General features: G+C 38.0%; 1 protein-coding gene across 4 annotated transcripts in view; it reads right to left on the bottom strand.

The window, feature by feature from the left end:
- MACROD2 (mono-ADP ribosylhydrolase 2) overlaps positions 1 to 21,195 on the bottom strand; it is a 2,170,814-nt gene that overhangs the window by 1,647,194 nt on the left and 502,425 nt on the right. For all 4 annotated transcript variants that reach the window (XM_070471908.1, XM_070471910.1, XM_070471909.1 and 1 more), the window contains exon 4: positions 19,081 to 19,110. In XM_070471908.1, coding sequence (XP_070328009.1) covers positions 19,081 to 19,110 — 30 coding nt within the window. The remainder of the gene's footprint in view (positions 1 to 19,080; positions 19,111 to 21,195) is intronic.

Raw genomic sequence — 21,195 nt, 5'->3', positions numbered from 1 at the left:
CCTTTTGATGGTTGTTCAGCAGTGAGTTTTAATTTTGGGGTTCTCGCAGGAGAAGATGAGTACAACTTCTACTCTGTCATCTTAGAGAAAACCCAAGTGTGGTTCCCAAGAATATGAGAAGGTCCTCACAAATTGTGAATACAAGCAATACTGTTTGCTCAAGACAAAGTATCAATAGAAGGAAGAGCCTTTGGTTAAAGAGTAGGTACTATAGCTTACTTGAACTGAGGGGTGATTCTCAGAAGGACAGATAAGTCTAGAAATTACTGATTCATCTGTTCCCAGAAAATAACTCTGAGGGTTAAAAGTTATTTCCAGAGAATAAGGGTTAGACACAGGGGTGAGGCATGGGAATTTTATTCTCAAAGAATCAAATTTGTTACTCAGAGAAATCAGAAAAGTAGAGTTTGGAAACACATGAATCTATGGCTACATCCTTATTCCCATAACTAATTCCAGGTTAATTTAAATTAATGAATCATGGTGCAGTGGTGAAAAGAGAGGGATGCAGAGTCTGAGAGTCTCCATTAAAATACTGAGTCTGCCAATATTTTATCATCGTAACCTCTCTGAATTTTTTCTCTTTCATCTTTAAATTGAGAATAATAACAGGACCCATCTCTTAGGACTACTGACAGAATTAAAGGAGACAGTGCATGTACCAACCTTATACAGTGCCTGACACAGAGCAGCAACCCATAAAGGTTGGTTATCATTGTCATTCCTTTGTTCATCCATCCAGCAGTGAGTTGGTATGTACCTACTACATTTAAGAGCCTCTGCTGCATTCTGACCACACAGCAACGGAACAAGTCACAGTCCATCCCATTTTAGAACCTATGTATCAGGTTTAGAACAACGTATCAGGAATGGGCGGTCGTTACCTAAGTACCTAACTTCAATGAGATACAGTATCAGCAGGGAGGGTGACAGTCCTGACTTCTAGTGCATGAAGGATTACTTAAGTGGACATCTGAAGGGTGAGGAGGAGCTCATCTGATGCACAGATCAGGCGGTTAGGACTGATAGATGTAGAACCATTCCTGGTTCAATGAAATCCAACGAATGAATTATGCTTTTTCCAATTACAGGAGAAATTTGACCTGGAGATTTATGGATGTCGCCGTGCTGTATGTACTGCAGAGCTGACCCTGCAGGCACAGCCAGCATATATAACCCATCTGTGAGTCTGAGGCCTTGGGTGTGCTCAGCCTCTGGAGTGAGATGCAGATGTTGGTGAATATTTAGCTTAGTGGAGGGCTTTATGACCCTCGCAGCCATTTCTGAAAACTGGGAGTTTTTGTTCCTGTTGTTTGTTTTGGTTTTTTTTGGGGGGGGGCCAGAAATAACCCTGCAGCAGAAGCAGAGGAAGCATTTTAGCTACGAGCTCCTGACAGATACATAATTTCTTGCTTGCTGTGTTCTGGAGAATGCTCCAATATTGTGAATTTCTCAGTCCTCCTGCCTTATCCCCCCAGTTGTTCACATTTGAGTCCATTGATGTTCTCCACACATAAGTTCAGTTCATTTCTGCTTAGAAAGACAGTTTTGGACACTCAGATACTTCAGTGGCTTCTACCTTCTCTGAGCTGGAGCCTGACTTGTATTACTTTTTCAAGCTACTGTAGAATGGATACCAACCTCAACACTGACCCCTGGGCTCCAGACTGTTGCCCAGATCTGTGCTGCTGCCATTCAGATAGAGGGCTAGGGGCCCCATAAGGATATGGGGTCTTCTCCGCCACCCTCCAGAGTATGGCATGCTCACCATCCTCTACCACATTTGTGCCTGATAAGCTTCTGCTGGGTTCCTCTCTCCCTCCCTTCACTCCCAGGCCCAGCTGCCTGCTGCACTGGCAATTCTGTTCTGTGGGATTCCTTAGCTCTTCCCCAGTGCTAGGTAATCACTGGGACAGGGAAACGCTGCTGTTTCTTGTTCTACCTGTGCTTTGAGAGACAGCCTTAACACATGCCCTGCCCTAAAGGATGCCCTTAGCTCACTTTCTCCTGACCTAGTAAGGTTGCATGAGCTAGAATATATCACGCTTCAAGATATAAAAATTTCTGACTCTGGGTATTTAAATAATGGAAAGAAAGGTTCCTTATAATCAGTACTACACAGGATGAAATGAACTACTATTAGGATAATCTATATTTACACGCAAAATCCTTTGGCTTATTTGGGGTTAAATAAGGTACCACTATCTATATTAGTTTCCCACAAAAGAAACTCTACTCTGCCACACATTATTTAGACTTCTATTATCCAACAATTCAGGATATTCTTCTTTATTTGGATGTAACATCGCCACATCTTAAAATTACCCAGCAGCTTTCAGTTTGAGACTATAAAGATAATAATGACAACTATGGTAATAACCATGTATCTAACATCTTGTATTTGAAAAACACTTTCCAATGAGCAATTAGTTATTCCACCTCTGTAAAATAGTTATATATCATTAGAACCACCTTTTCAGAGGAAGAAACTAGGACACAAAATAATGAATTTATTTTAACTCATTAAGAAAAATTAAATGACTTTTGTCCAAAGACAGAGCTGCAGCAATAAATGATCATGTAAAGCAAAAGGAAAGGACATTGTGGTTCACAGGTCCACAATATCTGTGACTGGACTCCTGAGATCTCCATGGATTTACTGCCATTCAGAACTGTCCAAGTTCATTCCCCCACCCCCCACGGCTTATCTCCAGTTTAGAGGTAAATGAAGGCAGCTCCAAACAACAACAACAACAAAAGGATTCTTATTAGTGCTGAAATTAAATAGATTATAAAAGTGGCTTCCAAAGAAATTGCCCTACCTTGTATTTCTGTGGAGCCAAAACATGTATGACAAAAAAAAGTTCTCCCCCATAACTGTGGGATACAATCAAGTGATCCCAGAACACAAGAGACTTGACCTGCAGTATTTTGCTTGGACTTTTATTTCCTACTGTGCTCTTTCAGGTTATATTCAGAGTTTCCCTGGGGATATCTAAAACAGGAGCTCAATAAACTTTTTGTTTGCATAGTTTTGAAAAGATTTTACCTTTAACACAAGTAGATAAGCTACACAAGCATAATAATATATCTACTATACTATTAGGTGGATATTAGACATATCCTGACAGCTGTGCAAAGTACTTCCTAATTCTAACCTATTTGCTTTTAAATATGAATCTATGCTTCTAAGCATTTAGGTCCCATCTAGCCAGCTAAGCACAGTGAGAGCATTCATAAAAGTCCAGAATTCTTATGAAGGAATTTCCATTTCTGAAAAGAGAGATTTCATTTTTTTAAAAAAAATTATTTTGTAATTATTTTTCCCTATCTTTGAGCATGATTTACCTATCCAAATATTTCTTGACAGAATTACTTAAACTTCATATTTTCCCAAAAGTTAACTATGAAACAAAAATGCAAAAGTAATATAAAATAATATTCACCATTTATTAAACTATATTCTAAAACGCTATCCCCCAAATCAAAACCAAAATGGAAACAAATGAACTTAAATGTGTACTTATTTTAGAGCATGAACACATAGATATACTATCTTTAGAGATACATATTTAGATTAGATAGTAAGGAGGAATTTATACATTGAAAAAGACATACCAACCAAGCAGCATATAAATATTATGTGTATCACAATTCAAGCAAATATACTGCAAAAATAAAATCATAAATTGATAGGAATAATGTGAACACTGACTGGACATTTGATAGAAGAAATCTTTTTAGGTTTAAAAATGACATTTTTATGATGCTGAAAAAAAATTAAGAAAAATACACTTCCTGTCTTTGAGAGGTACATATCAAAATATCTTCAGGTAAAATGATATGATTCTTATATTTGCTTCAAAATAATCTACATGCTTGAGTAGATGGAGGTGTAGATGAAACAAGATTGGCTATTAGCTGAAAACTCATGAAGTTTCATGATGATAAAATTTAATTCATAATACTGTTTTAATCTAGATATTCACGTTTAAAATTTTCTATCTAAAAAACTTAAAAAAATAATAACAGAATTGATACATCAGTCTTTTGGTGCGGGGTGGGAAGTGGGTTCAAATTCCTTTTTTCTCCAGTTTACATTTTGGCAGCTTTTTCAGCAAGGATCTATGATTAATTTTTTCAATGCTTATCTAAAAATGTCCTTATTTTTCCTATTGAATGGAAGTTCTAATGGGTAAAGAACTCCAGGTTAACACTCATTTCCCTCAGTTATTACTTCATTGTCTTTTAGTATCTATTTCTATTTATAATTTATCTGTCAATCTAAAAATTGCTTCTTTATAGAAAATTCTTTCTGATGTCTTTAAATCTTTACCTGTCTAGATGAACAGATAAAGAAGTTGTGGTACATATATACAATGGAATATTACTCTGCCATAAAAAGGGATGAATTTGAGTCAGTTGAACTGACATAAATGAACCTGGGGCCTGTTACACAGAGTGAAGTAAGTCAAAAAGAGAAAAATAAATACTGTATATTAACACATGCAAATAGAACCTAGAAAAATGGTACCAACGGACCTGTTTGCAAGGCAGGAATCGAGACACGGACACAGAGAACAGACGTGTAGGCCCAGCGGGGGAGAGAAGCTGGGAGAAGCAGACAGAGCAGCGCTGACACGTGCATACGACTGTATGTAACATGGTAGCTGGCAGGGAGCCGCTGTGTGACACGGAGGCTCAGCCCGCGCTCTGTGATGACCTGGGTGGGAGGGATGGGGGTAGGGGGGAGAAGCAGAGAGCAGCGCTGACAGGTGTATATGACCGTATGTAACCTGGTAGCTGGCAGGGAGCCGCTGTGTGACACACTCTGTGATGACCTGGGTGGGAGGGATGGGGGTGGGGGGAGAAGCAGAGAGAGCAGCGCTGACAGGTGTATATGACCGTATGTAACCTGGTAGCTGGCAGGGAGCCGCTGTGTGACACACTCTGTGATGACCTGGGTGGGAGGGATGGGGGTGGGGGGAGAAGCAGAGAGAGCAGCGCTGACAGGTGTATATGACCGTATGTAACCTGGTAGCTGGCAGGGAGCCGCTGTGTGACACGCTCTGTGATGACCTGGGTGGGTGGGATGCGGGTAGGGGGGAGAAGCAGAGAGAGCAGCGCTGACAGGTGTATATGACCGTATGTAACATGGTAGCTGGCAGGGAGCCGCTGTGTGACACGGGGGCTCAGCCCGCGCTCTGTGATGACCTGGGTGGGAGGGATGGGGGTAGGGGGGAGAAGCAGAGAGAGCAGCGCTGACAGGTGTATATGACCGTATGTAACCTGGTAGCTGGCAGGGAGCCGCTGTGTGACACGCTCTGTGATGACCTGGGTGGGTGGGATGCGGGTAGGGGGGAGAAGCAGAGAGAGCAGCGCTGACAGGTGTATATGACCGTATGTAACCTGGTAGCTGGCAGGGAGCCGCTGTGTGACACGCTCTGTGATGACCTGGGTGGGAGGGATGCGGGTAGGGGGGAGAAGCAGAGAGAGCAGCGCTGACAGGTGTATATGACCGTATGTAACATGGTAGCTGGCAGGGAGCCGCTGTGTGACACGCTCTGTGATGACCTGGGCGGGAGGGATGGGGGTAGGGGGGAGAAGCAGAGAGCAGCGCTGACAGGTGTATATGACCGTATGTAACCTGGTAGCTGGCAGGGAGCCGCTGTGTGACACCGGGGCTCAGCCCGCGCTCTGTGATGACCTGGGTGGGTGGGATGCGGGTAGGGGGCATGAGGTTTAAGAGGGAGAGGACAAGTGTACAGTATGGCTGATTCACGTCTTATATGGCAGAAACCAAAACAACACTGAAAAGCAATTATCCTGAAATTAAAAATACCTTTAAAAAAAGAAGAAATCTTTACCTATTTTGTGTTCTATAGCTTCACTCTAATGTGTCCACTTCTTGGTTTAATTTTTCCTCAGTAGAAATCAGTAATGTCTATTTTTGAGACAATTTATTTCTTTGGCAACCGGTGAAAACTTTTCAGCTATCTTCTCTTCAAATATTGCCTTTTCTGCAATCCCCCTTCTGGAATCCCCATTGTTTATATATCAAATGTTTGCCCTCTGTCTTGTTTCTGTCCTTCTCTCTCATATTTACCATCTATTTATATACCTGTGGTGCATTCTGGGTAATTCCTACAATACCTCCTACAATGTTATCCTCCAAGTCACTAATTCTCTCTTCAGCTATGTCTAATATGATGTTATAAAATCTATTATTAGAGTTTTTAACTTCAAAGTCCATATTTCTCAATCCTAGGATTAGGATTTTTTTCTTTTGACATCTGCCTTTTCTTTATCGTATTTTATCACTTTTTTAGAGTTTGGATTCTCATTTTTATACATTTAGTTGTGTTAAACACATTTATTAGTATTTTCAATTATCTTTTAGGGTGCTATTTAGCTACCTTAAGTGCTTCGAAGTCTAATCCTAATATCTACTGTGACTCTTACATATTTGAGGTGGATTTTGGACTCCTTTTTTTTTTTAAAAAGTAATAGATAATCTTTCAGGAAAAATTTTAGATTTATGGAGAAATTGAGAAGATAGTACAGAAAGTTTCCATGTACTTCACATCCGCTTCCCCTTATTCTTAACATCTTAAGCGCGTGTGGTACATTTTAACAATTAACGAACCAACACTGACATAATTATTAACTAAGGTCCGTGGTTTATTCATAGTTCCTTAGTTTCACCTAATATCTTCTTCCGTTCCAGGATATCATCCAGAAGAATACATTAGAGTTAGTTGTCATGTCTCCTTAAGCTCCTCCTAGTTGTGAGAGTTTCTCAGATTTTCCGTTTTTTTAATGATATCAAAATATGATAGGTTCAAGGTATATTGATCCAATATTTTGTTGAATGCCCCTCTATTGGTATTTGTCTGATATTTTAGTTATGATTAGATTGAAGTTATCGATTCTGAGACAAAATAAGAGGTAATGCAGCATTTTCAATACAGCATATCAAAGGTACACCCTATCAATATGATTTATCGCTATTAGTTGTGAATTTCATTACCAGGCTGAGGTAGTGTTTATCAGGTTTATTCACTATAAAGTCAGGGTTCTTGTGTTTGGGATTGTCACATACATAGGTAGTGTAGATTTCAGTACCAAACACAATGAAGCTTCAAGACAAAGATAGAAACTTTTTAGAGTCCTCCTTACAGTCACCTTGAGCCAGTATAGAATTTTTTTGTTTTCAAACCCACCCTTCTGTTGAGATTATAACAATTTGAGGAACTCGGCTTTAGTTAGTTTCAGGACCTAAGCTCTAGCCTCCTACTTTATGCAGTCCTATTTCTACTCCCCAATGAGAACTAGCCTCATGGCCTCGAGTGTCCAATGCCCATCACCATCTGCCCTGCCACAAGGCACCCACAGTTCATATCACGGCTTCGGTTCACTTTGCTTTTACAGTACTCTCTTATTTATGGCAACCAAAGATATAATTTCTTTCTTGCAAGGTGTCTGACATACTTCAATTAAATTTTTTTCCCCGAACTTATATGAGTTTGTTGCAAGGAGATTTTCTGATTTCCTCAGTCTACCATATCTTTAAAATTTAAAGTCTTCCCCTCAGTCTGGTTGAGTTTCTCTTTCTCAATAAAATATGTAAAAAATTCCTTCTCATGTTATCTGTTTTGTGATGATATTACTATTTTATCAACATTTTCTGTCTCAACAGTTTATATTACTAACAAGCAAAACAGCTATCACAATGAACACATACAATCTTTTATTGAGTTGTGTGAAGAAATATTAAACAAAGATAAGATTTATCATTTTAACTGAGTGTAATTTAAGTTAAGTATTTAACTGGAAATTGAACTTGAACCATGAAAACTTAAGAGTTAATGGTTTTACTTCTCTTCAGTGTGTTCAGATTGAATACACTGATTACACAAAGGCTTTATGGAATATCCACAAGATAATGAAATGAAGCATATGTCATAGAAAGGAACCAATTATATCTAATAGTGCACAAAATTATGAACCTAAAAAGTGATTAGTTACTGTAATGAAACATAAAATAAAAGTTGTAGCTCCAATGCCTACACTGCTAGTTCAAAGTAACCTGTTGTCTTTATGTCTTAATATTTTAAATTATAAGTATATTACAAAATTGGTTCATTGTTTTCAATGAAAATCATAAATCAAGTAACATGTTAAGAGATTATTGCTTATGATTTTCATGGTCCATAACTTTTCAAGCATGAATTAAAGAGCTCAAGAGCTAAGCCAACCTATGTAAAAATTTTTCCTAAGGCATATTGATTCTATTTCTCAATGAATGTTAAATCTTATTAACTGGCACATTAGCACTTTAAAGTTTTGTCAAAAGGTTTGAACAAGAAACATCAATAATGACAATAATATTTCTGATTGAAAGATATAACTGGTTGAATACCTGCAGAATGACAAACATGAACGAAAAAATAGTCTTTCCCTCTTTTCATGTAATACAAATATTATATGCTTCATTTCCACATCTATATAAATATATATTATTCTCCTTATTTTGTAGAATTTAAAAAATAATCGTAGTGTTAGAAATAAAAGGTAATACAATGCTTAAAATAATTATTACATAAATATGCATATACTCATCATGTTATCTGCTATAAGTATTTTTTAAAGTTTTATCTTGTCATTTCGAGAACATCTAATGATAAAGATATTATATTTCTAGAGCAAACTAATCAAAACTGAAATGTTTAAGCATGTTAAAAATCCAGAATGGAAGATAGTAACACCTCAAAATTTAAATGAAATACCCACTACCCGTGGTAGAAGTTGCCAAGGCTGTAAAAATGAGTCTAAAAGAAAAATCTCTCTTTTTTTTAAAGAAGATGATGCCCTAATATCTGAGAAAAGAAGTTAATGCCTTACGAATATCTGAGAAAAGAAGAGAAGCTAAAGGCAAAGGAGAAAAGGAAAGATACACCCATTGGAATGCAGAGTTCCAAAGGATAGCAAGGAGAGATGACAAAGCCTTCCTCAGAGATCAATGCAAAGAAATAGAGGAAAACAATAGAATAGTAAAGACTAGAGATCTCTTCAAGAAAATTAAAAGATACCAAGGGAACATTTCATGCAAAGATGGGCCCAATAAAGGACAGAAATGATATGGACTTAACAGAAGCAGAAGATTTTAAGATGAGATGGCAAGAATACACAGAAGAACTATACAAAACAGATCTTCATGACCCAGACAACCATGATGGTGTGATCACTCATCTAGAGACAGAAATCCTAGAATGCGAAGTGAAGTGGGCCTTAGGAAGCATCACTACGAGCAAAACTAGTGGAGGTGATGGAATTCCAGTTGTGCTATTTCAAATTCTAAAAGATGATGCTGTGAAAGTGCTGCACTCAGTATGTTAGCAAATTTGGAAAACTCAGCAGTTGCCACAGGACCAGAAAAGTTCTGTTTTCATTCCAATCCCTAAGAAAGGCAATGCCAAAGAATGCTCAAAATACTGCACAATTGCATTCATCTCACATGCTAGCAAAGTAATGTGCAAAATACTCCAAGCCAGGCTTCAACAGTACATGAACTGTGAACGTCCAGATGTTCAAGCTGGATTTAGAAAAGGCAGAGGAACCAGGATCAAATTCCTACATCAGTTGGATCAAAGAAAAACAAGAGAGTTCCAGAAAAACATCTACTTCTGCCAAAGCCTTTGACTGTGTGGATCACAACAAACTGTGAAAAATTCTTAAAGGGATGGGAATACCAGACCACCTGACCTGCCTTCTGAGAAATCTATATACGGGTCAAGAAGCAACAGTTAAAACTGGACATGGAACAACAGACTGACTCCAAATTGGGAAAGGTGTTCATCAAGGTTTCGTATTGTCACCCTGCTTATTTAACTTATATGCAGAGTACATCATGCAAAATGCCAGGCTGGAGGAAGCACAAGCTGGAATCGAGACTGCCAGGAGAAGTATCAATAACCTCAGATATGCAGATGACACCACCCTTAGGTCAGAAATTGAAGAAGAATTAAAGAGCCTTTTGATGAAAGTGGAAGACGAGAGTGAAAAAGTTGACTTAAAACTCATTCAGAAAACTAAGATCATGGCATCCAGTCCTGTCACTTCATGCCAACAGATGGGGAAACAGTGAAAACAGTGCTGCTGCTGCGGCTGCTGCTAAGTGGCTTCAGTCGTGTCCGACTCTGTGCGACCCCATAGACGGCAGCCCACCAGGCTCCCCCGTCCCTGGGATTCTCCAGGCAAGAACACTGGAGTGGGCTGCCATTTCCTTCTCCAATGCATGAAGATGAAAAGTGAAAGTGAAGTCGCTCAGTCGTGTCTGACTCTTGGCAACCCTATGGACTGCAGCCTACCAGGCTCCTCCGTCCATGGGATTTTCCAGGCAAGAGCACTGGAGTGGGGTGCCATTGCCTTCTCAATGGAAACAGTGACAGACTTTAATTTTCAGGGCTCAAAAATCACTGCAGATGATGACTGCAGCAATGAAATTAAAGAAGCCTGCTGCTTGGAAGAAAATCTATGACAAACTTAGACAGCATATTCAAAATCAGAGACATTACTTTGACAACATCTGGTCAAAGCTATGGCTTTTCCAGTAGTCATGTATAGATGTGAGAGTTGGACTATAAAGAAAGCTGAGCACCGAAGACTTGATGCTTTTGAACTGTGGTGTTGGAGAAGACTCTTGAGAGTCCCTTGGACTGCAAGGAGATCCAACCAGTCCATCCTATAGGAAATCAGTCCTGAATATTCATTGGAAGGACTAATGATGAAGCTGAAACTCCAATACTTTGGCCACCTGATGCAAAGAACTTACTGATTGGAAAAGACTCTGATGCTGGGAAAAATTGAAGGCAGGAGAAGGGGATGACAGAGGATGAGATGGTTGGATGGCATCACCAACTTGACGGACATAAATCTGAGCAAGCTCTAGGTATTGGTGATGGATAGGGAGGCCTGGCATACTGCAGTCCATGGGGTCACAAAGAGTGGGACACGACTGAGTGACTGAACAGAACTGATGCTCTATGAGGGAACTATATGCTTCCAGGTTCAATCAGCTTGGCCAGAATGAAGGGGCATTTAATCTAAGTTCATTCCTAGACTGAGATACAGATGAGGTAGTTAGAGTAGAAGGCAAGGCAAGGAGGAGCTTATGCTGGTGTGAGCACCAGACTTTACCCACTTTGCTGTGATGGATCTCTACTGCCAACAGCACTAGTACCAGAGCTCTTTTCTTTATTTCTAACACTGTTCACTCCGTTTTAAGTGGCATGCCTGAATAGTCAGAGGAAACTGCTTAACCATTGTCTGAATAACTTGACTGTAGGACAGTGGGGAGAACCACTGAAGCACAGTAAGATATCTACACAATATACCTACATCAAACAGTGAAAAATACAGCTGAGTGGGTCATTTCTTTCCTCTCTTAGAAAATGATAACACATCCTCCAAGACTGCTCCAGTGATATCACCTCTTGTGGGAAGCCTTCTCTAATCACACTGACATGTTGGCTTCATCATTTCTGCTTCATTTTTCATGTAATAAGAACCTTTCTGGTTCTTATAATATTAATGTGCAAATAAACACTTATATTAATACTTCAGACTGCACTTGGCTATAAGAATCATTCCTACCTCAGTGTCAAGACTAGTACACAACAGGTGATCAGTACATGCTGTTGACTGAGAAAGAGAAAAAGGAAAGAAGGAAAAAAGGAAGAGGGAAGGAGGAAAGAAAGAAGAGAGGAGGGGAGGGGCAATGGTAGGCTGGCCCGGCGGGTAACTGCATGTTGTCAGACCTGGCCTGGCTCCTGGTCCCCGTATCCCCTGACCCCTCCTTCCGAACCTCCTGATGGGCCCCTAGCAGGCTCACCCACCTGCAGTGACCATGATCAATCCCCCTGACGCAGTCAGATCTTAAGCCTTATCTTCCATATTTCAGCATCGCATCCCTTTCTCAAGCTCTACTCCTTAGACTGGGTCCCCTGACAAACACGGTGAGATCTGCTGAGTTTCTTTCACTGTGCTGGGATCCCTCCATCTGCTGAACAGAAGCTAGCAGGCTAACTCACTGCAGAACAAGCTGGACTGACTCTCATGAGGGGCCACCTCCAACACTATACCTGCTTTAACTGGACTTGGCCCCTCACTGCAGACGACTCTCTGATATCTCCCCCCAGCATGTCTAAGGCCCAGCCCGATCTCAAGATATAACAAGAGTGAAACACACAATCTCCACAGGGATTCCATTCTGTAGGTGGAGGGTGAGTAAGAGGTGTTCCACTCTGCCTGTGAATATTGAGAAGGTATTGATGAAAGCACTCCCACTTAGACACACTTGAAAAGCCCTTTCAATTGTTGCTTTTTCATGCTAGGAATGCTTGGCTGAAACCCAGAGTTTTGTGAAAAATGTACTTTTCAGGATATCTGTTCTGCTTTTTTAAAGAAGAAATAAGATACTTGAAGCCCATTATATTGATATTAATATATCATTTTAATTCAAAAGATCCATGCAAGGAAAATTCTTGGAACACCTGAAATAACAGGGTGAATGATAACTGCTCAGACAACTCAATCAAACAGGGACCATGACTGGTCACAGGTAAAGGGTTATGTCTATTGCTAAATCAATAATCAATACTATTACCATACAGGAAAATTAGATTTCCAGTGGAAATTTGCTGTATGATGCAGGGAACTCAAGTTGGTGCTCTGTGACAACCTAGAAGGGTAGGATAGGCTGGGAGGTGGGAGGGAAATTCAAGAGGGAGAGGACATATGTATACCTGTGGCTGATTCATGTTGATGTATGGCAGAAATCAATACAATATTGTAAAGCAAACATCCTCCAATTTAAAATAATAAATAAATAATCAAATACTGACACACAATAGTTACTAAATTAGTATTTCGTAGTTGAAAGGGAAAGTGTTAGTCACTCAATCGTGTCCAATTCTTTGTGACCTCATGGAATATAGCCCACTAGGTTCCTCTGTCCATGGAATTCTTCAGGCAAGAATACTGGAGTGGGTAGCTATTTCCTTCTGCAGGGGTTCTTCCCAACCCAGGGATTGAACCTGGGTCTCCCACCTTGCAGGAAGACTCTTCACTGACTGAACTACTTGGGGATCCCAATTAATTGTTACTAAATGAGCATTTGTTGAATGAATGAATGAACATGTGTGTTGTTGGTCGAGTGGAGATACACCGATGGCACCTACTGTATGACCAAACAGTTTCATGATTTTGCTGCTTTTGAGACCCATGCGGCACCTCACCCCGCTAAACTCTCAAGTCAATCCAGTCGCTCAGTCGTGTCTGACTCTTTACAACCCCATGGACTGCAGCACACCAGGCCTCCCTGTCCATCACCAACTCCAGGAGCTTACGCAAGCTCAGGTCTATCGAGGCCCCTCTGTCGAGGGGCACAAGAAGAGCAAGAAGCCTTTGGAGGTAGAGAATAGCATTATATATGCTGTGTTCTCATTCTAGAAAAGCAGCTTTCCCACGCATTCCATCTGGGGCTGAGAGTTTATTTAGCGGTAGTTGCTTATGCCTATAGTTTTTAAAATTAACCTGTCATAGAAGCACCTCAAGCATAAGGTCTAGACTCACAGTATTGATACAAATATATGCTGTATCTATATATATGTATATATGTGTGTGTATAATTAAAAAAGCAGTCCTACAAATTTATGCATATAAAAAGTCAACCTTAAATTGCTACTCTGTCAGAAAATGTCATTTTAAATGTCTAACATTATGCCTCAGGCTTCAGTACTCAGGAGCTTTTGACAGCCTAAAAAGGAAGCAAATCCCATAAACCAGGTCTTGTTTGGGTTCTATCAGCAGATTCCAGTCCTATGTTAATTGCTGTGACAATGAAAAGGAAAGACATTATCTAAACTAAGAGATTGTAATTTTTGTTCTAGTCTGTTACATAACATTCTGGAAGGAAATCAAGGAAGTATCCCTTTAATTCCGTTTTTCTTCTTTATGATTCTGCCTCTTGACATAATTTAAGACTGGCTCCAAAGGTCTTTTTTATTATATATTCCAGAAGTACAACATCATAGGACTTCGTGCATGTAAAACATGCTTATTACAGATGAGTGAACAGGTATTTAAAACGCAATGTGCTCTCAGACTAAACATCAAATACAGAAAAAAGGTATACGAATCTGGATGACAGTCCACAGGTACTGTAAGACAGTGCTACTGTATGTACTTTCAAATTATCAACTGAGCTTAAGCCTTGTTAAAATAATCATCCGTTGGACCTTTGCACTTATAGGCTGTGTGACCTTGAAGAAGTCATCAAATCTCCCTAAGTCGAATTTCTCTCAAGCATTAAAATAATACTAAAACTGATCTCACCTGTGCACTGTGTCTGAGACACCACTAGGTATTTACCACACCATTTCATTCTTCTCAGGCTTCCTTGTATTTAGGTTAGGGGTCACCTGTCTGAATTCTGACCCATGAAACGAGCAGAATTGACACAAACCATTCACGAACTGCTCTGTAAATACAATCCACAAGATCCACCAGCTCTCTCTTCCTGTTTTGTGACTGGAGTCACATATCACATAGAGTAGGTGTAAGATAGGTAAACAACCTGAGACTCTGTGTTACCACTTGTGGCAGAGCCTGAGTAGGATAGCTACCAAGCTACTCAGACTATGATGTGAGCAAGAAATGAGCCTTACTGTCTTAAGCCACCAGGACAGTTTAATATAGACTACCCTGATGAGCAAAAGCACTAAATAAGAAAATAAAATTCACTTGTTTTATATATCAATGTGCTATACAGCCATGCAGGTTATTACTGTGAGCAATGATGGCGACCTCATAAAAAATTAATAGGACTTCTAAGATTTTTTGACACTGTACCATTACATAGACAATATAAAGGCTTCCTGAAAGATAGAATCCAGTCACTATAGACTGGCCACTTCTTACTTAAATATTATTATATTTATATGCCCTTAATATATCTAGGGAATATATACAAAGATGATCCATTTTAGCAAGTATTTTAGCTGATATGCCTAGGTAGTTGAAAGCCTATCACTTATGTTCACTACAATGACACTAAGTTACATGAAGTTTCTAAAGATAGTGACCTCTGGCAAAAGATGACAATGCACACCCACATGAAATGATTCTCTCACTTTAAAACCCAAACTGAGAGGATGATTGTAATCATACTTACAATCTCCTTTTAGGAGATGTCTTGCTAATAAGCACTCAGAAAAGAACAGCAAAATGCTAAGATTATAGGTAATACAATTTTATACAGACTAAGTTTGCCTAAATTTCAAGTACAACTTACATAGAATTGGAGGGAAGCTCTCCTGAGAACCTGAGAAAATGGTACTTAAGGTACCCTTATTATTTTTTATATGGTGCCAAATTTTCTTGACCAAATTTTTTAGTCAATCAAAGAACTATTTCCTTTAGAGATTTTTGAAGGGATATTAATTCAAGTCAACAAAAGGAATCATTGATTAAATCCAAGAGGATTATATCAGTTCAAGTGTTCCTTATTGGATGATTATTAGCTGTTGCTGTACAAATATCACTGACAGGATTAATAAGATCTCTCATAGAATCAAAAGGCCAAAAATAAGTTCAAAGAAGGCTAAAAATATTCCTTAAATTTAATTTTTAAAAGCAGTCTTCCAAAAATCAAACATGCATTTTACAGCAATCTTGACATCTCCAGAAGTGCATAAATGAATTTAAACGTGTCAATGACCTACTTTAATGAAAGAAATTACAGCCATCTTAAATACTTATAATTTATCTTTATAATGATACTGAGCTGCTAATTTTAGAACTTAGAAATGAGAAATTATGGCAAATAAATGCATTTAGCAACATCAACCATCTAGAGGACTCAAGTATCTTCTTCAGGTAAAGAAAAACCAAGTTTTCCTATTCCTGAATGTCTTGCTATTGCTGAAAATTTACAATATTTGACAATATTTACAATACTTCTTCCCACAAAGGCTGAAGGAACCACAAGGAAATACAGGCTAACTCACTAGAGTTAACTCTATACACGCCAGTCATGCACACGTAGACTGAAACACAGCAGTTCGACAAGGGTACTTGAACTAGTTGCCTGCCTTCTCACAATGGCAGAGACTAGTCACTGCCTGCCAAAACCTCCACCCTCTCCTTCCTCCACAGAAAAGAGAACACGGCGTTTTTTTGGATGAGCATATTGCTTCCTGGAATAAAACTGTCTTATCCACGAATGAACATTTGATCAACTCAAGGATAATGTGGGACTTTAGTAAAGCTGCACTAAGAAAACTGGCGTGATTTTGAGGAGCCACCTTTTTTTATTGTTGCCTTACTCCTACTGACCCCCAAATTTTTGATGGCTAAAGTCCAGTAGCCTTCATGGACCCTAAGTTCCACACAGTAGGAAGAAGACCATAAAAGTCAGAGCCTGAGTGCTTAATGGGATTATCACACCACTGGTCCAGCCTACATCTAGACTACTTTTAGAAGAGACAGAAATATATTTCTATCTCTTTTAAGTCACTGTTGTTGTGGGGTTTTCTGTTACGGGCAGCTAAAATGATTTCAACTTATATAATTAGTTAATTCAGTTTTCTTTAGCCAAGAACTATAATAGTCTGGATTTGTACATCTAGACTCAACTTTAACATTTTTATCCTATTTAATGGTAGTAGTCCAATTTGTTAAAATACTAACATGTCATGGAAGAAAATCAGCACTATGAATGAATTATTTTAATGCTTCTTTCATATAAGAAACCTAGAGATAAAAGTTTACCAGGAAACCAGTAAATTCTTAAGGAAATTTTCCCTTTTAGTTCCCAAAGAATACCAAAAAAGAAGTAGAACAATGGGACACCTTGCATATATTTTCTAAAGAAAGTTGAGGAAGAGGAAAAATATTTTGCTACAGAATGTGCATTGACATGATAATATGAAGAGCACTTTCTAGTTTAAACTGTTTTCTATTATTTCCATTTCCAACGTTCTGTTTTTAAAAATCTATTGATTCAAATATGAGAACAATGGTGAAAATTTTAATTTTCTAATGAAATTTACACTGAAATCTCCTGGTTATCATTAATAAAGGATTATATTTCTTAAAAGTTCAAGATCAAGTAAACAAGTTCCAGATTGTTTGTTGAAAACCTAAAGCTCTGTATAATCATGTCTACTTCAACCATGTACATGAAAAGAAGGAGCAGGAGGAAGGAGAGAAAATAAACCTACTCATGTCCATCTGGGTCCTAAATGAAAAGGACCCCATTCTATTGTATATGTTTTTCCTCCCTCACTATGTAATATAGACTGGGGCTAGGAATGCTTTCATCTTTCAACCTAGAAATAAAAATAATATTTTATTTTTATTCCAAGATTTTAGTATCAGAAAAGAATTCCTAGTACAGGAATCTCTCTCTTCCTCATCTCACTTTGATCTCTTTCTCTTTCTCCTCTAAAAAGGAAGAAAGAAAAAGCAAAATGTCAATACTAGTTTCTTTTTTTTATTTTTCACAGTAAGTTGCTGACATGTGAAGCCCTCAGGCTACAAAGATTTTTTTAGTCATTATGTTGAAAAAAGAAAAACCACAAGTTTCCAGATGCATTGTTTTAGAATTCACACTACAAGTGACTCTAAAAAAAAGTGACTCTATCTTGCAGCCACTATGGAAAACAGTATGGAAGTTCCTCAAAGTAACTAAAAATAGAGGTGCCATTCCACTCAAGGGCATATATCTGGACAAAATTATAATTCAAAAACGTACATGTACCCCCAACTTCACAGCAGCACTATTTACAATGGCCAAGAAATGGAAACAACCTTAATGATTATCAAAAGAAGAATGGATAAATAAGTTGTGGTATATATACACAGTGGAATATTACTCAGCCATAAAAAGAAATGAAATACTGCCATTTTCAGCAACATGGATGGACCTAGAGATTAGCACACTAAGTGAAGAAAGTTAGAAATAGAAAGACAAACACCATATGGCATCACTTACATGTGGAACCTAAAATACGACACAACTGAACTTACCTAGAGAACAGAAACAGACTCAGAGAAATAGAGAACAGACTTGTGGTTGATGACATAGAATGAAAGTGGGAGGGTGGCCTGGGGGTTTAGGATTAGCATTTGCAAATATTCTGTTGCTGTTGTTTGGCCACTCAGTTGTGTCTGATTCTTTGCGACCCCATGAACTGTGGCTGGCCAGGCTCCTCTGTCCATGGGATTTCCCAGGCAAGAATACTGGAGCGGGCTGCCGTATCTTTCTCTAGGGGGTTTTTTCGACCCAGAGATTGAACCACATCTGCTGCATCTCCTTCACTGTAGGTGGATTCTTTATCACTGAGCCGCCAGGGAAGCCCACAGACTATGATACATAGAATGAATAAACAAGATCCCACTGTTTAGTACAGGGAACTACAATCAATATCCTGTGATAAACATAATGGAAAAGAATATATATATATATATGTATTGACACACATACACACACACACACGGAGGGCACAGCAATCCACTCCAGTATTCTTGCCTGGAGAATCCCATGGACAGAGCAGCCTGGCAGACTGCAGTCCTTGGGGTAACGTGGAGTTGTATATGCCTGAAGCGACTTAGTGCATACACACATACATACACATGTATAAGTGAATCACTCTGCGATACAGAAGAAATTAACACATTTTAAATCAACTATATGTCAATAAAGTAATTCTTTTAAAGTGATTCTGCCATATGTGTATTTATCTCAATAGCTCACTGCTGCTATAACTTAAGCCAAAGGTAGAAACACAAAGCTTCAAGAGAAGAACAACAGTATTCTGCATATTTTGAAGTCAGCTAAAATAACATTCAGGTAAACCCAATATATTTCTGTTATGAATTATTCTCTGGAAGATTATCATTTGCATGTTTGATTAATATAGCAAAATTAATTTTGCTAAAGTATCAGGGAACTTACTAACCATCTTATGGTTGGTGTAGTAATAAAATATATTTTAAGTGATATTTAGGACTTACCACCTCCACCTCCAAGAAGACTGGCATTTGCTGTTTAAAAGAAAACAAACAAAAGATGTTAAATAATATATTAAAATATGTTTATGCCAGAGTATTCCAAGAAAAAGTTGGTAATGATCATGCTATACATATACACACAAACATATATCACAATATGTACTTTCATATAAAGATAGATTCTTTGTTTTATGATGTATGAAAATGTAAATATTCACTATTTTATCTCCTTTTTCTCTTCAAATGACTATTTTTACAATGTTCTTCCTTCTAATAAAATAAAATACATATTATGATCCTTTTATTACCATTCTGTATCTAAATTAACCTTCTGTTTTCACCATTTTATCAAGTAGAGATATAAAAATGTTACTTAAGCAATTTCAATAATTTCAAAAGACAATGTAACAAAAAAGTATAATGATAATTTTAATTAAATTAAACACCATCAAATAAAGCTATCTCAAGTTACTCTGATATAAGAATGAACTTAAATAGTAACAAATTTATTCTTTTTTGCATTAATTTTTTGTTTGTGGGAAAGAAACATATTTTAAATATTTTTGTAAAACAATGATTTCTCATTTCATACCCATTTATCTATTAATCGAGCCCACACAATTATAGAAGTCAAATAATAAGCAAAATATAAGACAATTCCACTTAGATTTTAAGAGGTCAAATATTCAAAAAGTTCCATGGCAATTTTTTGCTGAAGTATTAAGCAGCCTTACACCTATGATAATCTAGTCATTACAAAAGTCAGAAAACAGAACTCTTGGAACAACATAAAGTATGCAGTCATCAAGGTAACTTTCTTCGTGGAGAAATCTGAGCTACCAAAAGATTATAGAAATCATTTAAGAAGGAATACTAGGACTCTTTAACTTGAATTTTAGTGTGATATCCACAGACCATGCACTGTCATAGTAAGAGAAGCAAATGTTAGAGTGTTAATGATTTCATCAATAAAAAATGTAACATTTTAAGAATAAATGCCTATATCCATATGTGATGGTTTATTTTATTGCAACAATAAAGAAAACATTATAAAAATGCATGGAGAACAAACACCTTTGAAGGTTTTCTCAATATGTCAATATTAGAGCATCAAATCTTATCTCATATGATATTCCAAGCACAGGGCCATCTATTAACAATAATAGCTGCGCTTGGCTTTCCTCAGTGCTTTCATCATAAATATGGACTGAGTAGCAACCCCATTAGTCAAACAAAACTCCCTTCAGATATTACAAGTCATCTGCCACTGTGTCAACTCAGAGTCCTCAAACCGTCCTGACGTCACAGTGAAAACGTGTAATATTTACCTAGATGGTATCCAGGACTTAATATTTTCCCAAAATCAAACTGTGTTGAAGTGGCACCTTGCTGAAGAGGCATGAGGAAGATGTTACCAAGTCTTTTTATTTTTAATGTATTTATTTTAAATGTTGCTGGAAAGTTTGAAGTTGATGGTGTTTTTGTTTTGATTTGGGGGCATTTTTCATATTTTCCTTTGGTTTTATATTTTTCCATTTCTACAATTTTCTGTAAGAATTTTATTTTCTTCATGAGCATTTCCCAGTATCTTGTAGTTGAGGACAGATGTTTTGAATTGGAAGAGCAGAGAATAATAGTAAAAATAATGGTTCTGAAGCCATACAGTCCTGAGTTCAAACTTGCCTCTGATGCTCCTCAATTCAAAAACATCTGACCTCAGGATCATCTCAGAACTGCTGTGTGTATATAAGGCCATTTTTCTTTTTCTTTCCCTGAAAAGCTATTGTTAAACCAATAGTGTTCTGGCTTTTATTTTGGAGCTCTGATGATTGGGGCTTTCTTGGCCTTGCTTTGTCTTAGAGCTTATAGTATGTTAACACTATGGCAAAAAGTGAAGGGGAACCAGAGAGCCTCTTGATGTGAAAGAGGAGAGAGAAAAAACTGGCTTAAAATTCAACATTCAAAAAACAAATTAATTTTTTTAATTGGAGGCTAATTACTTTACGATATTGTAGTGGTTTTTGCCATACATTGACATGAATCAGCCATGGGTGTACATGTGTCCCCATCCTGAACCCCCCTGCCACCTCCCTCCCCATCCCATCCCTCTGGGTCATT

The sequence above is a fragment of the Odocoileus virginianus genome, chromosome 9, assembly GCF_023699985.2.
Source record: "Odocoileus virginianus isolate 20LAN1187 ecotype Illinois chromosome 9, Ovbor_1.2, whole genome shotgun sequence".
Classification (NCBI taxonomy): domain Eukaryota; kingdom Metazoa; phylum Chordata; class Mammalia; order Artiodactyla; family Cervidae; genus Odocoileus; species Odocoileus virginianus.
The sequence above is the reverse complement of the archived record's forward strand: the minus strand, read 5'-3'. Positions and strand labels throughout refer to the sequence as shown.